The 17,091-nt window shown below is 51.1% G+C and overlaps 7 protein-coding genes across 7 annotated transcripts; 2 read left to right on the forward strand and 5 right to left on the reverse strand.

The window, feature by feature from the left end:
- Positions 1-180: 180 nt before the first annotated feature.
- N7446_000065 (polysaccharide deacetylase family protein) lies at positions 181-1,395 on the reverse strand (the record flags this gene model as incomplete). The annotated part of the gene is made up of 3 exons (XM_058508832.1): positions 181-672; positions 723-1,269; positions 1,360-1,395. 3 exons carry the CDS (start codon positions 1,393-1,395, stop codon positions 194-196), a joined length of 1,062 nt encoding a protein of 353 aa, XP_058377811.1. The 3' UTR covers positions 181-193.
- Positions 1,396-1,683: 288 nt separating this feature from the next.
- Positions 1,684-2,478, forward strand: N7446_000066 (putative alanine--tRNA ligase; the record flags this gene model as incomplete). The annotated part of the gene is made up of 1 exon (XM_058508833.1): positions 1,684-2,478. The coding sequence occupies one exon, from the start codon at positions 1,684-1,686 to the stop codon at positions 2,476-2,478; it is 795 nt and encodes a 264-aa protein (XP_058377812.1).
- Positions 2,479-2,641: 163 nt separating this feature from the next.
- Positions 2,642-3,778, reverse strand: N7446_000067 (phosphatase PAP2 family protein). Its single transcript, XM_058508834.1, has 4 exons — positions 3,615-3,778; positions 3,473-3,563; positions 3,082-3,421; positions 2,642-3,027 (listed from the first exon to the last, which is right to left on the reverse strand). Exons 1-4 carry the CDS (start codon positions 3,753-3,755, stop codon positions 2,658-2,660), a joined length of 942 nt encoding a protein of 313 aa, XP_058377813.1. The 5' UTR covers positions 3,756-3,778; the 3' UTR covers positions 2,642-2,657.
- A 145-nt stretch (positions 3,779-3,923) lies between these two features.
- Positions 3,924-4,752, forward strand: med7 (mediator complex subunit MED7; the record flags this gene model as incomplete). Its single annotated transcript, XM_058508835.1, has 2 exons — positions 3,924-4,184; positions 4,240-4,752. The coding sequence occupies 2 exons, from the start codon at positions 3,924-3,926 to the stop codon at positions 4,750-4,752; spliced, it is 774 nt and encodes a 257-aa protein (XP_058377814.1).
- A 666-nt stretch (positions 4,753-5,418) lies between these two features.
- On the reverse strand, positions 5,419-7,586 carry N7446_000069 (putative C6 transcription factor; the record flags this gene model as incomplete). Its single annotated transcript, XM_058508836.1, has 6 exons — positions 5,419-5,686; positions 5,732-6,462; positions 6,520-7,163; positions 7,217-7,302; positions 7,358-7,467; positions 7,515-7,586. 6 exons carry the CDS (start codon positions 7,584-7,586, stop codon positions 5,419-5,421), a joined length of 1,911 nt encoding a protein of 636 aa, XP_058377815.1.
- Positions 7,587-8,555: 969 nt separating this feature from the next.
- On the reverse strand, positions 8,556-12,422 carry N7446_000070 (putative importin beta-4 subunit). The gene is made up of 3 exons (XM_058508837.1): positions 12,228-12,422; positions 9,858-12,168; positions 8,556-9,647 (listed from the first exon to the last, which is right to left on the reverse strand). The coding sequence occupies exons 1-3, from the start codon at positions 12,271-12,273 to the stop codon at positions 8,732-8,734; spliced, it is 3,273 nt and encodes a 1,090-aa protein (XP_058377816.1). The 5' UTR covers positions 12,274-12,422; the 3' UTR covers positions 8,556-8,731.
- Positions 12,423-12,660: 238 nt separating this feature from the next.
- Positions 12,661-17,091, reverse strand: ncr1 (sphingolipid transporter NCR1). The gene is made up of 3 exons (XM_058508838.1): positions 16,620-17,091; positions 13,090-16,540; positions 12,661-13,040 (listed from the first exon to the last, which is right to left on the reverse strand). Exons 1-3 carry the CDS (start codon positions 16,890-16,892, stop codon positions 12,937-12,939), a joined length of 3,828 nt encoding a protein of 1,275 aa, XP_058377817.1. The 5' UTR covers positions 16,893-17,091; the 3' UTR covers positions 12,661-12,936.

Raw genomic sequence — 17,091 nt, forward strand, 5'->3', positions numbered from 1 at the left:
TCTTGTGGATGAGCCCTGTCGGGGTCTGGATGAAGTTGGTCGAGTAGTTGAAGGAACAAAAAAATTGGGTCTCAGTGGCGATAAGGGTCTATCGTCCCCGCATATGTCAGAGCGGGAACCATTTGGCACTTTTATATACATTATACAGCAGAGTTGAATACTGTATATGTTTATTCTGAAAGGTACTCTGCTATTAAGACTGTTCCTTTTTCCATTCGGCTGCACAGTCACCAAATGTGACAAATTCGACATCCTGCTGCTTGAGCCATCTGATCATTCGGTCGATCATGCCAGCAACATGGGCCATTCCACTAGTATCCGGGTGCAGCACCAAAGGGAAGATGAACCCCTGGGGGCTAGAATCCTCCTCGGCCTTGTCAAGGGCTTCGCTGTACAGGAACTCAAACCGAGACTTCCAATTCTGCTCAATCGTCATCGGGCTAACAAACCCGTGAGAGTTCTCAGCAGCTGGAAGGAACTGCATCGGGGTCATATCCTCCATATACCAATTACAGGGAATTTCAACCAGGGTTTCGGAAGTCCTGGCCGCCGGGAGAGGGAGAGGCTTCATCCAAGTGGAAGCAGAATTGGAAGGCGAGAAGTCAATGGCCGTAGGCTCGGGCATTTTAGGGATGAAGTAGAGCGCCGAATCATGGTGCGTGAGAGAAGAATCTAGTTGATGGTTAGTATTTCATTGTAGGAAAAGAATTGCCACCGCATACCGTATAAGAATCCAAGTTCCTCCAGGACATTAATGGTATTCGTTCGCAATTGATATAAGGGAGCTCTCCACCCACGAGGCTTTTTTCCTGTCAAGTCGGTTGCCAACTGCATACATTTCGTGATAACGTCCCTCTCCTGAGACTCGGTCATTTGGGTGGAACCCTCGTGGGCATATCCATGACAGCCGATTTCCGCACCAGAATCGACAATCGCTTTGGTCTCTTTCGGAAATGACTCCATTGAATGGCCCGGAATGAACCAGGTCACCGAGGAAGCGATTTCATGTTTCTTAAAGAGTCGCAATAGGCGCGGCACTCCTACTTGGGCTGCGAAGAAGCCACTGCTGTAATCGGCGAGATTGGTTGTGGGAGAAGCACCGGTGCCTAAGAAGCCTGACACGGCATCGAAGTCGACCGAGAGTAGAATCCGAACTCGTGGTTTAGACATGGTGAACTTGAAGTGGTGGGGAGTAGAAAGTAGTGAGGAATAAAGTTGCCCGCTTTGGCCGAAAGGGAAAGACAAGGGGATCTCTTTTTTGCCGATCCCCTATACAACCCTCAGACCCGGTCTATACTTGCCATGTTAAGTGAAAACTAATTTGCTGGCTTCGTGTTTGAGAGACTATTGAGTTAATACCTTGGCAATTTCTGGATTGGCGTCTTCAATTACCATGCACTTCCTTAAATAGTATTGCACTCTAGCAGTTCAAGAGACGTAGATAGGACCGAAAGAATATAAGTCCGCTCTGGTAGTTCAGTGGTAGAATACTACTCTTCCAAAGTAGTGGCGGGGGTTCGATTCCCTCCCAGTGCATAGTTTTTGTTTTTGACTGATCAGATCGTTATCTATGAGTTAATAGAACACGCCCTTTGACCGACATGGCCCCGCATGCAATTTCTATGCGTCTTCTCCTATATCTTTACGGTCTTACCCTCTAAACAACCACCTTAACCTCATACAATGACCTCCCGCACATATCTCGCCTTTCAGCAAGACGCAAGTCTTCACAACCTTGAGACCATTGTGACCGCTGTTCACCCTTTCAATATACTGGACGAATCTAGCCGGCAGCTCTTCAAGGATGCCAACGATTGCCATGTCGTTGTGACCGAGAAGACCATCTTCCATCCCCAGGGAGGTGGTCAACCCTCCGACATAGGCGTGATCAAAGGCCCTGTTAGCACTTTCACCGTCACGGCAGTTCGCATGGATGCCAATGGACAAGTGCTTCACCTCGGCCTTTTCGGGGATTCATCTTCGCTTTTCAAGGACGGGGAAGCAGTTGAGCAGGCAATTGATGTCGAGAAGCGTCTGCTTTACTCCCGCCTTCATACCGCAGGCCATGTACTCGGTTCCGCAGTCCGACATCTGCTGGAGAAGGAGATCGAGAACTTCGATGAATTGAAGGCCTCTCACTTCCCCGACTCAGCAGCATGTGAATTCAAAGGCTCAATCGAGGGAAAATGGAAAGACCCTATCCAGCAGAGACTAGATGAATATGTCGCTGCCAAGATGCCCGTTCAGATCGAGTGGTGGGACGAAGATGATTTCCGTTCGCGCGGACTGGAACGATTGATACCAGATCGCAGTCTGGTCCCCGCTGGTGAAAAGTCCCGTGTGGTAAACATTGTTGGGGCTGAAGTGTATCCTTGTGGAGGCACGCATGTCGATACTACGGACTTGTGTGGGCCTGTGACAGTGAAGAAGATATCAAGAAAGACAGGCAACTCGCGTGTCAGCTATGTGGTGAAATAATATTGACCATACCAGGCACTCGGATACATGAGAGCCTAAAGAGCTCAATAGATTATGCCTTACGATACTCAACCGCTTGCATGAGAGAACCAAGAGATCTTGACAAGATAGGAACGCCAATGTGGTTATTTCAGTTTTAGAGAACATGGGTTAAAATTTACGTATAGTCAATACCCAGTTTATCGAGATGGCTCGGTTTCTTCAAGCTGATAGCTCTCCTGAGACGGGCCAGAACGTGGACTGAATGGCCGCGACAGAGCCTGCTCCTCGTCATCCAACTTAGTAAAGCCGTCCGGTCCAGCGAGGTCCGATTTGTCATAGGGGATATCACACAGAACCGAGCGCAGTGGCGGATAGTAACGGCGGTAGGAGAACCAGGCTATCAACATGCCCAGAAGTCCTCCGCATGTTACATCGTAGACATCGTGTCGATAATCATCCAAACGTGAGATGGCAACCAACAGAGCACATAGCAATGGAAAGAATGCCAACAGACAACGCCCAAGATCGGTGCGGGGCCTGAAGACGTGCATTTGACCGCACAAGAAACTATATATTGGGTAAGATTGAAGTTTCTCGGGGTTGGAGCTGACCAGTACTCACAGAGATAGGTAACCCAGACCACCAAAGGAGAAGCTGCTGTGTCCACTAGGAAAGCTCCTCCATCCCTCTTGTAGAATGTGCTGGTTTGGTTCTGTGCAGACGGTCCATGCGACCAACGCATTGCTCGATGTACCTCGAGAGGGTTTGCAGCGTGATAGTAAATCTGGACGTGGCCTTCCCACCGCATTCTTGATTATGTCCGTGAGGAGCGATGTCAACATCAAGGCGACGAGCAGCCCAAGTACCGTTACTTGTGTCTTTTGCACACCGGGACGACACATTGCGGACCAAGTAAGGATGATGAGAAAAGGAATGACGCCAGCGAATATAACAGACCACACTAGATCCATCAGTAAAAGATGTGTAGGTTATGCGATTGCGGAGAACTCACAAACAGGAACTCGTTCATGAACAGCAAATGGGTACTGGATGGCCCTATTGTCGAGGGAAAACATCCGATGAAATGGCTTCACGAGTTGCACCTAAACATCTGACAGTTAGTATCATATAAACCAGCTGGTAATGCGACTTACCAAGACCCAACCTGCTACTAGAAACCCCAATGCGATGTAGTCGGCGGCATAGGAGCGTTGCGCAAAACGAGCAGCGGCCCCGGCGAGCCCGACGCGCTGTAGAATTGGGGTTGACCCATTCCCCAAACCATTGTGAGGCATTTCGATGTACCCCCGATATCTCCAGAAACCCCGAGTCGATCAGAAGTTGAAGCGGCGCAGGTTGTCGACACATTGCGGCCGCACGGACCACACCGCTCTCCACTCACCTTCATCTTCACCTACGCCTTCGTTCTTCTTTCAATCTTCGCTTCTGCCCATACCCAGATCATGGCTGATCCGAGTCAGCCACCTGTCCCTACAGCCTTTGCGCCCCCACCACCGCTGTGGAAACACTTTACACGCGAGAATATCGACAAGCTCGAGCATATCAAAGCCGAAGCTTCCAAGGACGAAGATGGCCGGCCAAACAAGAAGAAGGAATGGTCAGCAGCAGAGCTGCGCGCTCTAGAGATCCCAGATGAGCTTAGATATCTCGTGCCCCCCGATATTCCAACGGGGCAGTATAGCGTCTTTGGGGAATTGCAAACGGTTTGTTCCCCCACCTGAGATGTCTACAGTAGAAGATGACTGACTGTGACTTAAGATGTCGACCGTGTTGCCATCGTTGAAAGACCAGGGAATTGAACAGCTCTACCCAGAACCTGCCACAGCCGACGCCGACCAGGACCCTTCGCATCCCTCACCTCCTCTCAACCATGCCTATTACCTCCTCAAGATCAGCAAGTCCCTCCTCCTCAATTTCCTGGAATTCGTCGGAATTCTATCTGTGTCCCCAGAGCAATATCAATCCAAGGTGGAGGATATGCGCAACCTATTTATCAACGCCCACCATCTTCTCAACCTCTACCGCCCGCACCAGGCCCGCGAGTCACTCATCATGATGATGGAAGAGCAGCTCAGCCACACTCGCGAGGAAATCAAGCAAATGGACAAGGTCAAGGCAGAGGTCGAGGGTGTCCTGGAGCAGTTGCAAGCTGAAGGCAACCGCGTGGGCTCCATCGAATCTACGGAGAATACCAACCCGAGCATAGCGCTGAAGGAGAAGGCAGATGCCCACTCTCGGCTGATTTGGGATTTACTCGGCAAAGAGGAGTGAAATCATTGGTGCTTGATTTATACGCCACAAAATTTTCGTCTGCGGATTGAACAACAGGACTGGTTCAACCGTCTCTTTCAAATGATATCGCGCTGGTTACCTAGCTTACAAAGCGTCAAGCTTGGCCATGAATTTTACACCCGAGCGATGCAGTCTCCCAAGAACAAGGGTACCCAAATTGGCAATGACGTTCGTTACAGTCTCGACTGGCGGCATGGGCGTGAGAACCCATTTCATCATGATAGTGACCAAGAATGTATGAATTGCATGTCATGTGGGTCGTGCTACCCCTGCACGAATATTGACAAGGGCTGCAAGCCTCGGCGATCAGGGACCTCCTAGCCGTGCGCCATACAGTGGATCGTGATCGACTGCCCCAAATCCATCACCTCAGCTCAGGTAGCCAGGGTGGCAGTCTGTTCTGAACGTGAAATGGAGCAAATTGCCTTCTGTTGCCTGCATAATAGCAGGAACCAGGATTCTACTCGACCAGATGGATTGAATGGTAGTTTCCTTTAATTAATGTGTATGAGACTATGTCGGTAGCTGAAGAGAATCTACCAAATATTTCCTGCATAATGCAATTCATGTCATCGTAAATCCTATTATTGATAGCCCGTAAACTGTGTATTAAGTGGTGGCCAGTTGCCGGAAAAGATCCCTCAATCATTTCGCCATGTGGCTGGCACGCTGCTCTGCCCAGGCCTTGTCAATGGCACATTCAGCCAGTCGCTTCAACTCCGTAACGAAGTCGGCGACCATCTTGAAGTGTACAAGCTCATTCTCTGGCAGTTTTCGTGAAAATACACGCTCCATCATGACAGTGGCAACCTTTAGTCGGTCCAAATCTTCGCGCGAATGTGGATCAAGTGGGTTTTGAAGGATGCTGCAGAAAATGGTGAGTAGCGCAGACATGGGGTAGAAGATGAGTGTCCTAGAACAGTTAGCTTTGACCTATGGATAGTATAAGACAACTTACCAGAATACCCCATCGACCACCACATGTTCTGCCGCCTCGAGGTAACAGAGACTGGATCGACTAGCCTCTACCGAAAGAGCCATACTCGAACTCACTCCATCCACCATGCCACTTTGCCCTTCCATCCATGATTTACACCTCCCACTTGCTTGGTGAATGATAGCCATGCACAAATGATAATTTAACCGCAGCAAGACACTGTGCATACCCATATTGGGATCAGATGTCTCTGGAGAAAATGACATGGTTGGACGCCATGTCGGAGGAACCGAAAGACGCCACTCTTCAAGCTCGTCATCTAGTTCCCGAATTGACTTGAGGAGCTCGGCATCGGATTTTCGAAGACTGCTCACGGAATAGAGCTCTCTGTGCGCACGAGACTTGATTATGCTCAGACGTAGGTCAAAGGGAAAGACTGGTCCCAGGAACGGCGCATCCTCGTCTTCCACGTCCAGGAATGCTCGTTCGAGATAGCCCGGCGGCAGTGTCAGGTCACAGTTTTCATCGCTGATCGTAGGCGGCTGGCCGGTGCGGAGTGAAATATCTTTGTCCATTGTGTAGCAGATCCAGAATAAGTTTCGTAGTTGTTGGTCCTTTTGCTGGCGGCGTTTATCAAACGAGTAGGCCTGGCCGTCCGGTATGTTCCCACCAAGCATAAAAATCAATCGTGCTGTGATTCCGGCATAGTAATTTGTTGCCTGCATATTTCCAGCCGATAGTTCAACGAGAGTCTAGTCACCAGTCAGTTGTTGTCAAAGTAGCATATAGAAATTGAGGGGCTAACTTACCAAAATGGTGAGAGCCTGGGCAGAGTCTAGACTAGGACTCTCTTGAAGCACTTGAGGCATCAAAAACTGTGCTCTCGTAGCAAGTAGATCATGGTCAACTGGAGTCATGTTCAAAGCAGCAACCATTTCCTTCACAAGAGGAAGGCGAGAAACGAAGGTAATAAATACAATGACACAGACTCGCGCACTAGCTTGTCCATAGCCGAAGGTTGGACCCGGATGTTTGTAAGCAGTTCTGATGGTCTCATCAAAGAGTTCAAAATCTATGATGGGAAAGATGCGTCGCATCACCTTTGAGGCCTTGAATGCCTCGAGGTGGACCTGCAAGACCCCGAAGTCAGGTAATTCGAATGGATTGAGAGCATTCATATTCATCAAAAGGGTATTGAAACTCTGGCCGCGCTCTTTTTCCCATGGTGCTCGTGCTGGGCTGAGTCTGTCAATTGAAATACTTTGCCCTGTACGAGCTTCAATCCACGCCCGACCCTCAGGGAAAAGAAATGGCGTGCCAGTAAGTAGGCTGATGACGCCCAATTCTTTTCCTGCAAAATGAACGCGAGCTGACGAGTCTGGGGGCTGATGGGTGCTGGGGGAATTGCTGGCCGTTGTACTGGCCCGAGGAGATTGAGACGTATCCTCACATTCTGTTCGGTGTCAATGAGGACTTTGTTAAATAATTTTCTGAATAGTAGTGTACCTGATATTTGATGTCGCGTCAAATTCTCTGCTAGCAGCCGCTCAATGCGGCTAATTCGCTCCGACAGCCGTGAGACTTTGGGGCGACTATATTGGTCAGACACATGTATAGGAAGTACAAAGGGAACAGGGGGTGACTGACCCCTCATCATCACCACCTTTCCTTTTTCTGTGCACTACACGATCGAATGTGCAAGGGATATTGTGGTGGCTGCACCAATTACACTGAGGAACCGCCGCGTCGCATTTAATCTTGGCGGCATTAGCGGCGGAATAGACTAGAGGGTCATAAGATATACCTTTCGCTTGTAGCATGAGTCACAAGCACGGGCGGCCCTCTTACGGGGTTCATCTGCGTTCGAAGGATCCATTGGAATGATGTCTACAGGACTTGATGCTCGGAGAGGGGAACTCCGCTGTATCCCGCTGACAAAGATACAAAAGATACCCCGCTGACTCAGCCATTTGCGAAATTTAGAGTTTCTTTAGTTGGAGAGTACAAAAGCTGGAGATGGTGGAAGTAGAGGAATGATAGACAAAGGGTTCTGATGTATTAGACGGTACATTATGGCTGGAATGGACGTCCTGGTATCGCGTAGGTGTGCAGAATCCAGATAAACTAAATCCCGAACGCTGATCACATATGCTCCGCGCATTGTTCTTGTTTTTGCCGCTCTACGCGGTCAGACGAGGTTCAACCGCAAGGAAATCCCGAGGAACTGGAAAAAATGGAGGAAATGGGGGAATTCGATCGAAATAGAGATGAATCGAGGCTGACGGCAGCCAGCTCACATCACAGTGCAGATACAGCAGTCGCACTCTTCATCTCCGCAGTCACATCCGAAGCATGGCTTGGAAACAGACTTGATGGGCTTTTTAATCGAGCTGCCGGAGCTGCTAGAAGGGAGGGTGAAGTTGAAAGGCTCGGAGACGGAGGTGGCAGCCATGGCGGAGAGAGGTGTTGGAACTGGGATACATCGCGATTAGATGAGCAACACAATCATACGAAATAGAAGCTTACCTCGGTCAAAGCCTCGAGTCAGGTGTGTAGGGCTGAAGACAGCGAGTTGGGGAATGAAGAAGGGAGAAAATATAGGCCAAGCAGGCAACCATATATCGTCTGTATCCCACTTTAGACTGAAACTGCCGAAATTTAAAACCCAAGAATGAGACTGAATGCCCGACTATTTAGTCCTGGAAATGTCTCCCAAGCTCTTTTTCGTGTCGATCAAAACGGGCCAGCCACACACGTCACAGGGTTCTACCTCATGAAGCCTGGGGGGACGACGAAGGTTGTACGAGGTTACAGGGAAAAGTTGGACGGTTACAAAATTCAAAGTGTAGAATCAAAGCATGCAGTCATTGACAGTATGTACAGCAGCAACTTTTGAGGTGTTCATCAATCATCGCCACAGTGACCGGGGTATCGTCTAGTCATCTTGGGCTTCCAAGCCATATCCGTCTATCCATTAAATATCCTTTTTGTTCATCAATCCATAACAGAAGCAGGCAGCCTTTACAGCTGCTCCACCCAGGGGGCGGCACCAGCCTGCATCTGGTTGAGCCACTTGACAAGCTCAATGAGCTCGGCGCGACGCTCATCCTCTAGCTGGTCCTCGTCACCAGTCAGGACAGCCTGGAAGACGGGGAGCAGGTTGGGGGTGAGTTCACGGATGGTGGCATCCTCCCACTTGTACATCTGGCAGATCATGCGGTAGAGGGGCTCGTTCTCCTCGAAGTCGTTCTTCAGGGGAAGAATATTGACGAGAGCAGGGAGAACCTCCTTGGTGGGCACGCTGTCACGGTGGCGAAGGATCATGCGGCTGACACAGCCAGTGGCGTTGTCCTGCAGACGGGAAACATCCATCTCGAGGCAGCCACCGAGACGGCTGAGGATGGTGGGGAACTCCTTGGTGATCTCGGCATCCGCGTTGGAGTGCTGGACGAGACGACCAACGGCGTAAGCAGCGTTGGACTTGGTCTGAGGATCCTCGTCGGCCAGACGGTGAAGTAGCAGCTTCAGGAAAGTACCAGTGAAAGGAGTCACGGCGGCACCCATGCCGTTGATGCACTCAGCGAGAACACCGACAGCGGTGGCGCGCTCGAGAGACTCGGTACTACCAGCGTAGCGGAGGATAGTCTTCTCGAATACCTTCCAGAGCTCAGCGAAGCTCTGACCCATGGCGGCGGCCATGCCGGAAACAACATCCAGGGCAGTGTCGACGACAACCCAGTCGAACTCGGAGGTCTCTTCGCCAGCCTCAAGGGTCTCCTCCTCGGGACCGAACTCAAGCTGGCAAGGGTGCTGCTTGGTGATGATGTCGGTCACCATCTGGATCACGTTGTGAAGCATGGTCTCGTTGGCAATGAGAGCGGGACCGCAGAAGCGGAGATTCTCAGCCATGTTGCGGTTGATATCCGCGACAGTAGCACTAGTATTCACCATTAGCAATCAATTCTCGACAAATCGAGGAGTGAATAAAAAGGCAGTAGGAATGTTTCTCAGAGTGTAGACTTCGCCGTTTACATCAATCGCGACTTTTGCGCGTCAAAGTGAGCTGGGTTAAGCGGAAAAAGTTCATCATAGAAACTTGACGGGGAAAGGGAATAACGAAAGAAATAGGGGAATGTATAAAGCGTACCGGTCGTCCTCTTCGGTCCACATCTTGACGGTGGCAGTCATGAGGATCTCGCCGAACTTCTGGACCTCCTTGGCAGGCTGGACCTGAAGGGGCAAGCCAGGCTGCCACTTGGGCATCTGGCCAGTCTCCTCGGCGATTGTGAAGAGCATAGCGTAAGAGCGGTGCAGAGTGCTGATGGTGCTCTTGCGGACACCCTCGTAAGGGTGCTCAGCAAGGGGCATGACAGTCTCGATGGTCTTCTCAAAGTAAGGCAGGAAGGAGCTACGAGTGTGGGTGACAAGGTCACCGATGACCTCAACAGCAATCTCTTTCTCGAGGGACATGGGTGTAGTGGCGGTGATATCATCCCAGTCATCCTCATCCTCAAGATCGACATCCTCGATCTCACCGTCATCCTCGTCATCAGCGCTTGCGACCTTGACCTTGCGGCCGTTGAAGGTGACTTCCTGGCCAACGAGATCCTTGGCGGAAGTGCCGAGGTCGACGTCAAGGTCGTCCTCATCCTGTTCAATGCAATCGAACAGACCCTTCACAACACCCTCAAGGAAAGGAGAGAAGTGCTCGCCGTAGACCTTAGCCATAGCACCCCAGAAGATGTAGGTACTCTCCTTGAGACGGGAATGACCAAGGTGCAGAGCCTCCTCAGTAGCGCGCATGAGAGGCTCAACGTACGGCTGGTAGCGCTCGGGGCCAGCAGCGGCGGCCATCTCACCCATAGAGTCGGTGACACTGGCACGGAGGTCGAGCTCGTCCTCGCTGTCCTTGACGGTAGCGAACTCCTGCAGAAGGTGCATGGACTCGTCGAAGAAGGAGAGGAAGGAGTCACCGGCAGAGGAGGCAAGCGATCCAAGAGCACCGGCAGCAAGGGCCTTGATCTTGAAGTCGGGAGCCTTAAAGAGCTTGTGGAGGATAGGCACAAGCTCGGACTGATAGGGAGCAACGTCCTTCTCGTCAAGACCGTCAACAACGGCATCAATAGCGCTGATACCAGCCTTGATGATATCGACAGTGGGGCCTTCCTCCTCACCGTTGTACTCCTGCATGGCGCTGGCCAGGTTCTGGAAAAGCAGGGGCATGAGGCGAGCGTGCTCGGCGCTGAGGTCCTCAACGAGATCCTCGGCAAGGCGAGCGACGGCGTGCAGGGAGGCCTGACGGACCTTGGGCTCCTGGTCGGCAAGAAGCTGGAGAACCATGGGGAAGATCTCTTTCATCTGGGTGCTGATGAAGTCAGGGGCACCCTCTACACACATGCCAAGGGCCATGATACCGGCGCGACGGTAGTCAGGGTTGGAGTTGTTGAAGTATTGCCCAAGGGCCTGGAGCAGGGGAACAACGACCTGGCTGGGAGGCAAGCTCTGGGAGAGCATGTCGAGCAGGCCAAGTGCGGAGCGCGCAGGGGTGATATCATCATCACCAAGGGCGGTGTCACCGAGCTCCGTAACGATCTGAAGAGCAGTACGGGTAAGCTCCTCACCGATACGCATACCCTGAACCTTGAGCTTGCGGTATTGGATAGTGGTCATCAGGAAGCTGATGGCCTGGGTGCGGACATCCTCATCAACCTCAGTGTTAGCAGAGATCTGGTTCATGAACATGACCAGGTCCTTGAGGTGTACGGTAAGCAGGGCAGGGTCGCAGCCAAGCAGAGTCTGGAAGACCTCGAAAGTCTGCATGACGTGACCGTCCTCTTGCTGATCAATGGAGTCCTTCAGGATGGCAACCATGGCGGGGACCATATCCTGGAAGGCCTTGACAGGAGCCTCATCCTCCTCGGAGTCAAGGTGCATAGCAAGCTTGCTCAGGGAGAGCATAGTGTTGATGCGGACCTCGGCACTCTCGGGATCGCGGATGGTCTTGTTGAAAAGGCTGAAAAGGTCGGAGAACTTCTCCTCGAAGCCCTCACCAATGGTATCCAGGATGGTGAAGAGAATGTAGATAGCCACGGCACGCTCGGCTTGGTTGCCACCGTTGCCAGCCTGCAGCAGGATGTTGGGCAGGTCAGCCCACTCGCCGTCGTTCAAATCAATCTTGGCAACAGCGGAGATAATCTGAGCGATAGAGTGCTGGACGAGAGAAGAGCTCTCGCCCATGGTAGAACGAAGCAGCTGCTCACGGATCTGGGGCTTCTGGTCAGCAGAAACCTTCACCCAGTGCTTGGCAACGAGCGAACGCGACTCTACAGCAGCGAGCTGACGCAGGTTCTGGTCCTCATGGCTGGTGGCGATTTGAATAAGGAAAACAAGGGCCTCGGGCTTGTTGTAGTACTCCTTTTGCAAGATTCCGGTGGCCTCCTTGACGTTACCCTGGGTGGCTGCATGCGAGGGTTAGCGAAAATGTCCTTAGCTGCAGGGGGTCAAAGGTATGACTTACGGTTCAGGATGACCTGCAATTGCTGCAGGAATCGTTGCTGATCCATGACGGGTAGATATAAAAAGTTTTCGGTCCAACGGTCAGTTGTCCCAGGCCTTTACAAGCTCAGGCCAGTCGTAAAATGAGCAGTTTGTCTTAGACAAACAACTCAAAGGGGGTATCACAAAGCAATATGGACAGTAAAAGAAAAGAAAGATAGGAGGAAGAAAAAAAGGAGAGTAGTGGGGGAGAGAAGAAAACAGAAACGGAGCGGAAGGAAAAAAAAAGTTAGGGGAGTGGGTTGCCGCCCAATGGGGCTTAGTGCGGGAACAAGTCAACACGCGATTTTGGCAAATTGAGATGACGTTGTGAATTGGCTGTTATGAAGGGATTGTGAGGGATAATATGTGGATTTGTTAAGGGATATTAAAGGAACTAGTTCAATTCAAATGGCTATAGCTCCTATATCCGAAATTGTCCCAATCTCATGTATGGAGATTCCATCAGCTGCAATATTGACCAAAATACAGATCTAGAACCTCAAAATTTCTCCTAATATCTGACCAAAACTCCATTTCATTCCTCAGCATGTTTGCATATGTGGCCCAAAAGTTTGCGCGACAAGAAAATTCTCAGTGCCGCGTCGCGTACCGTGTACTCCATCGGGCATCTATCCGGACGTTCCAGGAGACCCACACACTAATGCAGCGTCAAACCAAAGAGCCATCGCTTAATATTCTTCGGAGTCATAGCCGTCATCGACCAGCAATGAGCGGTAGCCGCGTGAAGCGAGATTGGCCTCTAGGCCACCGTCAGATGCAGGGTCAAAGTAACCTATATAAATGTTAGCAAGTCAACAAATTGAACGCGGAGGAAAACGTACCACCGCCGCCAAAGTAGCTCAAAGCAACCGGCAAGAATATGAGAGCATGGGTAGCAGCGAAAACAACCAGGGCCAACCACACACGGAAGTAGTAAATCTCGAAAATCTTGCTCCGAGTAAAGGCTAAAACGCAAACACCCAAGAGCTTGGTGATGGTGATACCGCTGAAGACGCTTCCACCAACGTTGACCAATGCTGACCATGCTCGAGCATCCTTGCCGCGGAATTTGGTGGGCACTTTCTCCATAATGGGTCGAGCAGGGAACATGAATGCTCGAGCAATGTGAGCACAGAACTCAACACCAATGCCTACGCAAATGACCAGGTTGACAAGAGACACGGCGTTCAAGGACACGCCCGCGATAGCCATCGTGCCAATGATATCGACCACTGTCATGACCACCGTGGTAGTAACGACAGCACCGGTGGCAATTGAACCCAGTAACACAGAGGTCAAAACAAAGATAATGGCAACTGCCGATCCCAAGAGTGTACCGGTGAGTCGAACAATGGAAACATATTGGTCGAAGAAGATATAAAACTTGGAGTAAGGGAAGACATCGATATCGTGCTCTTGCGAAATACCATTTGCAATCCGGCGAGCTGCGATGTACGCCTGAATAAACGCGTCCTGGCTCCGGAGCGGTGTATGGCTGGTACGGAAATGACTTGCATCAATCGTGTCGTGCTTGTCGTTAATTACCAAAGCGTTGCCGTAGGGGGCCTTTCCACCCAGGGGACAAGAAGCGTCGGTAGGAGCATCAATCCATTTTTTGGCATAATGGATAAATTCGGACCCTTCCGGCATTCCATACAGAGAAATGTTCCATGGGGGAATCCGATTCTCGAAGCAAAGTTTGCCATCCTCTTTACAGCAGTCTTGCTGGGGATTTAACCAGTAGAAAAAATCATCAATCCAGCTGGCGGCAGAGCCTGCAAGATAGGACACGTCTGCACGCTTCGACTCTTGCTCGAGAATAAAAGGTAGGGAATATTCTTCGCAGGTAGTGAAGCGCCCACAGAGTTGTTGCTGGTGATTCCGCTGCGTGACATTCACGTTCCGGGTCACAAAGTAGACAGGAGGCCCGACGCCGAAATAATCGTCTAGATCATTGAAGTACGAGATCAGGTACGAGTCACTAGGAAGTGCAATCCGCTGATCTAACCCGAGAGCAACCTTCGGAATGAGGGCTAGGCCAGCGGTCAAAAGGCCCAAGAAGAAAATGATAACACCAGCTTTCACCCGGCGATCCAGAAGGAAAGGGGCATAGACACGGCGAATGAAAGTCTGCAGACTACTCTCCCCTTCTTGGTCATCGTAATCGTTGGGGAAACCGAACGAGCTTGCCTTTCGAACAGTGAGGCAAGGCAGACAGTCTGCACGGAGACTCTGCACGCGTCTCTGGTTCAGAGCCAATACGGAGGCGAACATCGTGACCTGCAGGATGGCGTTGATAAAGACAGCTCCCGCAGCATATGCCGCAAAGTTCTTGACCGCAGGCATACCGACGAAAGTACCTAGGGCAAATGCCACAGTTTCGGTCAAGGCAGACAGGAAAATGCTGGGGCCGATCCGACTAACTGCTCGGGCTACTCGTTCATCAATCTCTTCATCGGGGTGACTGAGATTGACTCGCTCAAACTCGTGGACAATCAAAAAAATGTTATCCACGCCAACTGCCAGGACCAAGAATGGAATGACTTCGGCGATAATCAAGGTCACCTTGACGCCGGCTGCCGAGAACAGACCGACTGATGCAGATACCGACATCAAAACAATGACAATTCCCGCAATACCCAGTGTGAACTTTGATTGAACAAGAGCATTGGCCGGGTTCGTTAACAAAGACCGCCAAGTAACCGTAGCCGATCCTAAGGCGATCGAGGCGTAAAAGAACATGATCAGATAGCTGATGACGACGATTTTCGCATCGGTGTTGGTAGACTTGTTGAGTTCTTGCTCCAAGCTGACCTCGGAATTGAAGGAGACGCGAAGGCCTCGCTCTGCGGCTTCTTCTTGAACCACCCCCAAGATACCCTGGAAAGTATTCTCCCAGTCAATGGCCCTTGCTTCGCCATCCGTTCCTTGGGCATAGTTGTTCACCACCCAGGTGGTAATTAGTGCCTTTGAGTCTAAAAAGTTTCCTGTCTCTTCATATCCCCCAAGGATCATTTCTGGCTTGAGAGGCTGCGAGAAGTCAGGGAGACAGCTAGGGTCTCCCGGTGATTCAGTGCAGTGTGTCAAGCGATCCATCCAGGTATCCGGGTCAAGATTCCCAGCTGAGCCACCGAAATACCCAGTGACAGACTGCACAACACAGGCTTCACCGGTAGGTTTGAAGCAGATGTCGTCGAGGTTGAGAGCCAGGTTCACGGAGATCATGCGTCGCACACGAGACTCCACATCGAACCACCAGTTGAGGGTATCATAATCCAGAAGCGGTCTAGAATCGTTCCCTGGGCGGTCGTTCACCAAGAATGCTTGTTCAGCTCGGTAGAATGGACCAAAGTTCTGATCGAAGAAATCTTTCTCTTGGGCTGCTGCCGACGATGGACTTACCCACAAGCGAACAGGATCTGTCTCAACTGTGAAGCGCAGCCAGCCCAGGCTCAGTAGCACAACCACGATCACGCTGGAAGATGTTGTGATTGCCGGGAATCGAGCGCAAACACCACCGATGCGATGGAATAAGGCGGATAGTAAAGAGTTAAGTTTGTACACCCCTTGTGGTTGTTCGATATACCCCCCATGGCGGACGACTTCCCCTTCATCCTCGTCATCGCTGGGCGTAGGGTCTTGCAGCAGGCGCACTCGCTCTGGTTTGCGGAAGCGGCGTTCCTTGTAGGTCACGTAGCTGGCGAGGGCCATCACAAAGAGTAGGAATGTGGAATATACCAAGATAACGGCAAAAGAGAGACACGGGAGGAGGCCCACGTGGCACGCATTGTGAGTAGACACGGCAGGTAACTCAGGGCATACATCTGGGCAGTCGACACAGGAACAGCGGAAAGCTTTGTCCGGGCCGTTGCAAGCCTTTGGTTTAATCGATAGAGCCTCCATGCCTTCTGAATCTAAGCCAGTAGGCTCTGTATGGTAGTTGATCTGGAATGGACTTCCAAGGAATTTCTTGTCCCCCAAAAACTTCATAAAGCCTGCATAATCTTTTGCACCTCCTCCGATAAAATCGATGGCTTTGCCGCCGGATGCACCGTTTTTGACGTTTTTGCAGCTGTCATAGAAGCCGCTTTGGTACTCCTCGGACCAGATATTATCCAGCTCAGTCACCAATCTCTTGTCACCTTTCTCTTCGGTTTTTGTCACATTGACAAAGAGTGACTGGTCGGGCGAGCAAGTGAAGGTACAGAAGATGTTGAAGAAGTTATCTCGGCAGGCCGGACAAGACGCGATAATCCCTTCGGCTAGTTTGAGGTTTTTCGCGAGCGCGTCAACCTATTGACATGTTAGCATCACAGGCATGTGATAATGAACGTAGTTTGGCGTAGGGGGCCAGAAACTGGGGTTATCATACCTGCTCATCCTTACAACAGACTGGACCCTCGCTCCATTTGCTGCCACATAAATTTACTAGCTTCTCGCGTACGGAGTTCTCCGGCTGCTTTGCCAGGTTATTATCAGGACATGGGAGCTCGCCTCCAAAGATAGACTGTTTCCCACAATGTCCACGAATCGCACACCGGCCCTTTTCATGAATCTTCGTCTCACCCTGCGCAGCCACGACGATGGGCTGGAGCGCAAGAGAGCCCAGCCCAACGATCACAGCAAGAGCCTCGGACCACCGCATCTTGTTGTAAAGTCCAGTGGTCGGTAGCTATATCCAAGATATCTGGCAAGGTGATGCTGCTGTCAACAGCGATGATCGGCCATGCGCCAGTCGTACGGGGAGGGATGGAAGCTACGTCGAGCTCGGGAAAGGTAAGAAGAATCCCAATGATGTTCAAGAGGTTCAAGGATCAATAGCTAAGTAGAATCAAGGATGAAAG

Source organism: Penicillium canescens (assembly GCF_028828765.1).
Source record: "Penicillium canescens strain IBT 15451 chromosome Unknown utg000001l_segment0_segment0, whole genome shotgun sequence".
In the NCBI taxonomy this organism is placed as follows: Eukaryota; Fungi; Ascomycota; class Eurotiomycetes; order Eurotiales; family Aspergillaceae; genus Penicillium; species Penicillium canescens.

Excerpts from the sequence above, each read along its gene's own strand:
- N7446_000067 (XM_058508834.1), bottom strand. The coding sequence starts at position 3,755 with ATGCCTCACAATGGTTTGGGGAATGGGTCAACCCCAATTCTACAGCGC. Across the intron at positions 3,564-3,614 it reads TAGTAGCAGGTTGGGTCTTG|GTGCAACTCGTGAAGCCATT; the intron begins GTAAGTCGCATT and ends TCAGATGTTTAG. Across the intron at positions 3,028-3,081 it reads GGTCTGGGTTACCTATCTCT|TTTCTTGTGCGGTCAAATGC; the intron begins GTGAGTACTGGT and ends CCCAATATATAG.
- N7446_000070 (XM_058508837.1), bottom strand. The coding sequence starts at position 12,273 with ATGGATCAGCAACGATTCCTGCAGCAATTGCAGGTCATCCTGAACC. Across the intron at positions 12,169-12,227 it reads ATTGCAGGTCATCCTGAACC|CCACCCAGGGTAACGTCAAG; the intron begins GTAAGTCATACC and ends CCTCGCATGCAG. Across the intron at positions 9,648-9,857 it reads TGGACCGAAGAGGACGACCG|TGCTACTGTCGCGGATATCA; the intron begins GTACGCTTTATA and ends GGTGAATACTAG.
- ncr1 (XM_058508838.1), bottom strand. The coding sequence starts at position 16,892 with ATGCGGTGGTCCGAGGCTCTTGCTGTGATCGTTGGGCTGGGCTCTCTT. Across the intron at positions 16,541-16,619 it reads TCTGTTGTAAGGATGAGCAG|GTTGACGCGCTCGCGAAAAA; the intron begins GTATGATAACCC and ends ACATGTCAATAG. Across the intron at positions 13,041-13,089 it reads GAGCTACTTTGGCGGCGGTG|GTTACTTTGACCCTGCATCT; the intron begins GTACGTTTTCCT and ends ACATTTATATAG.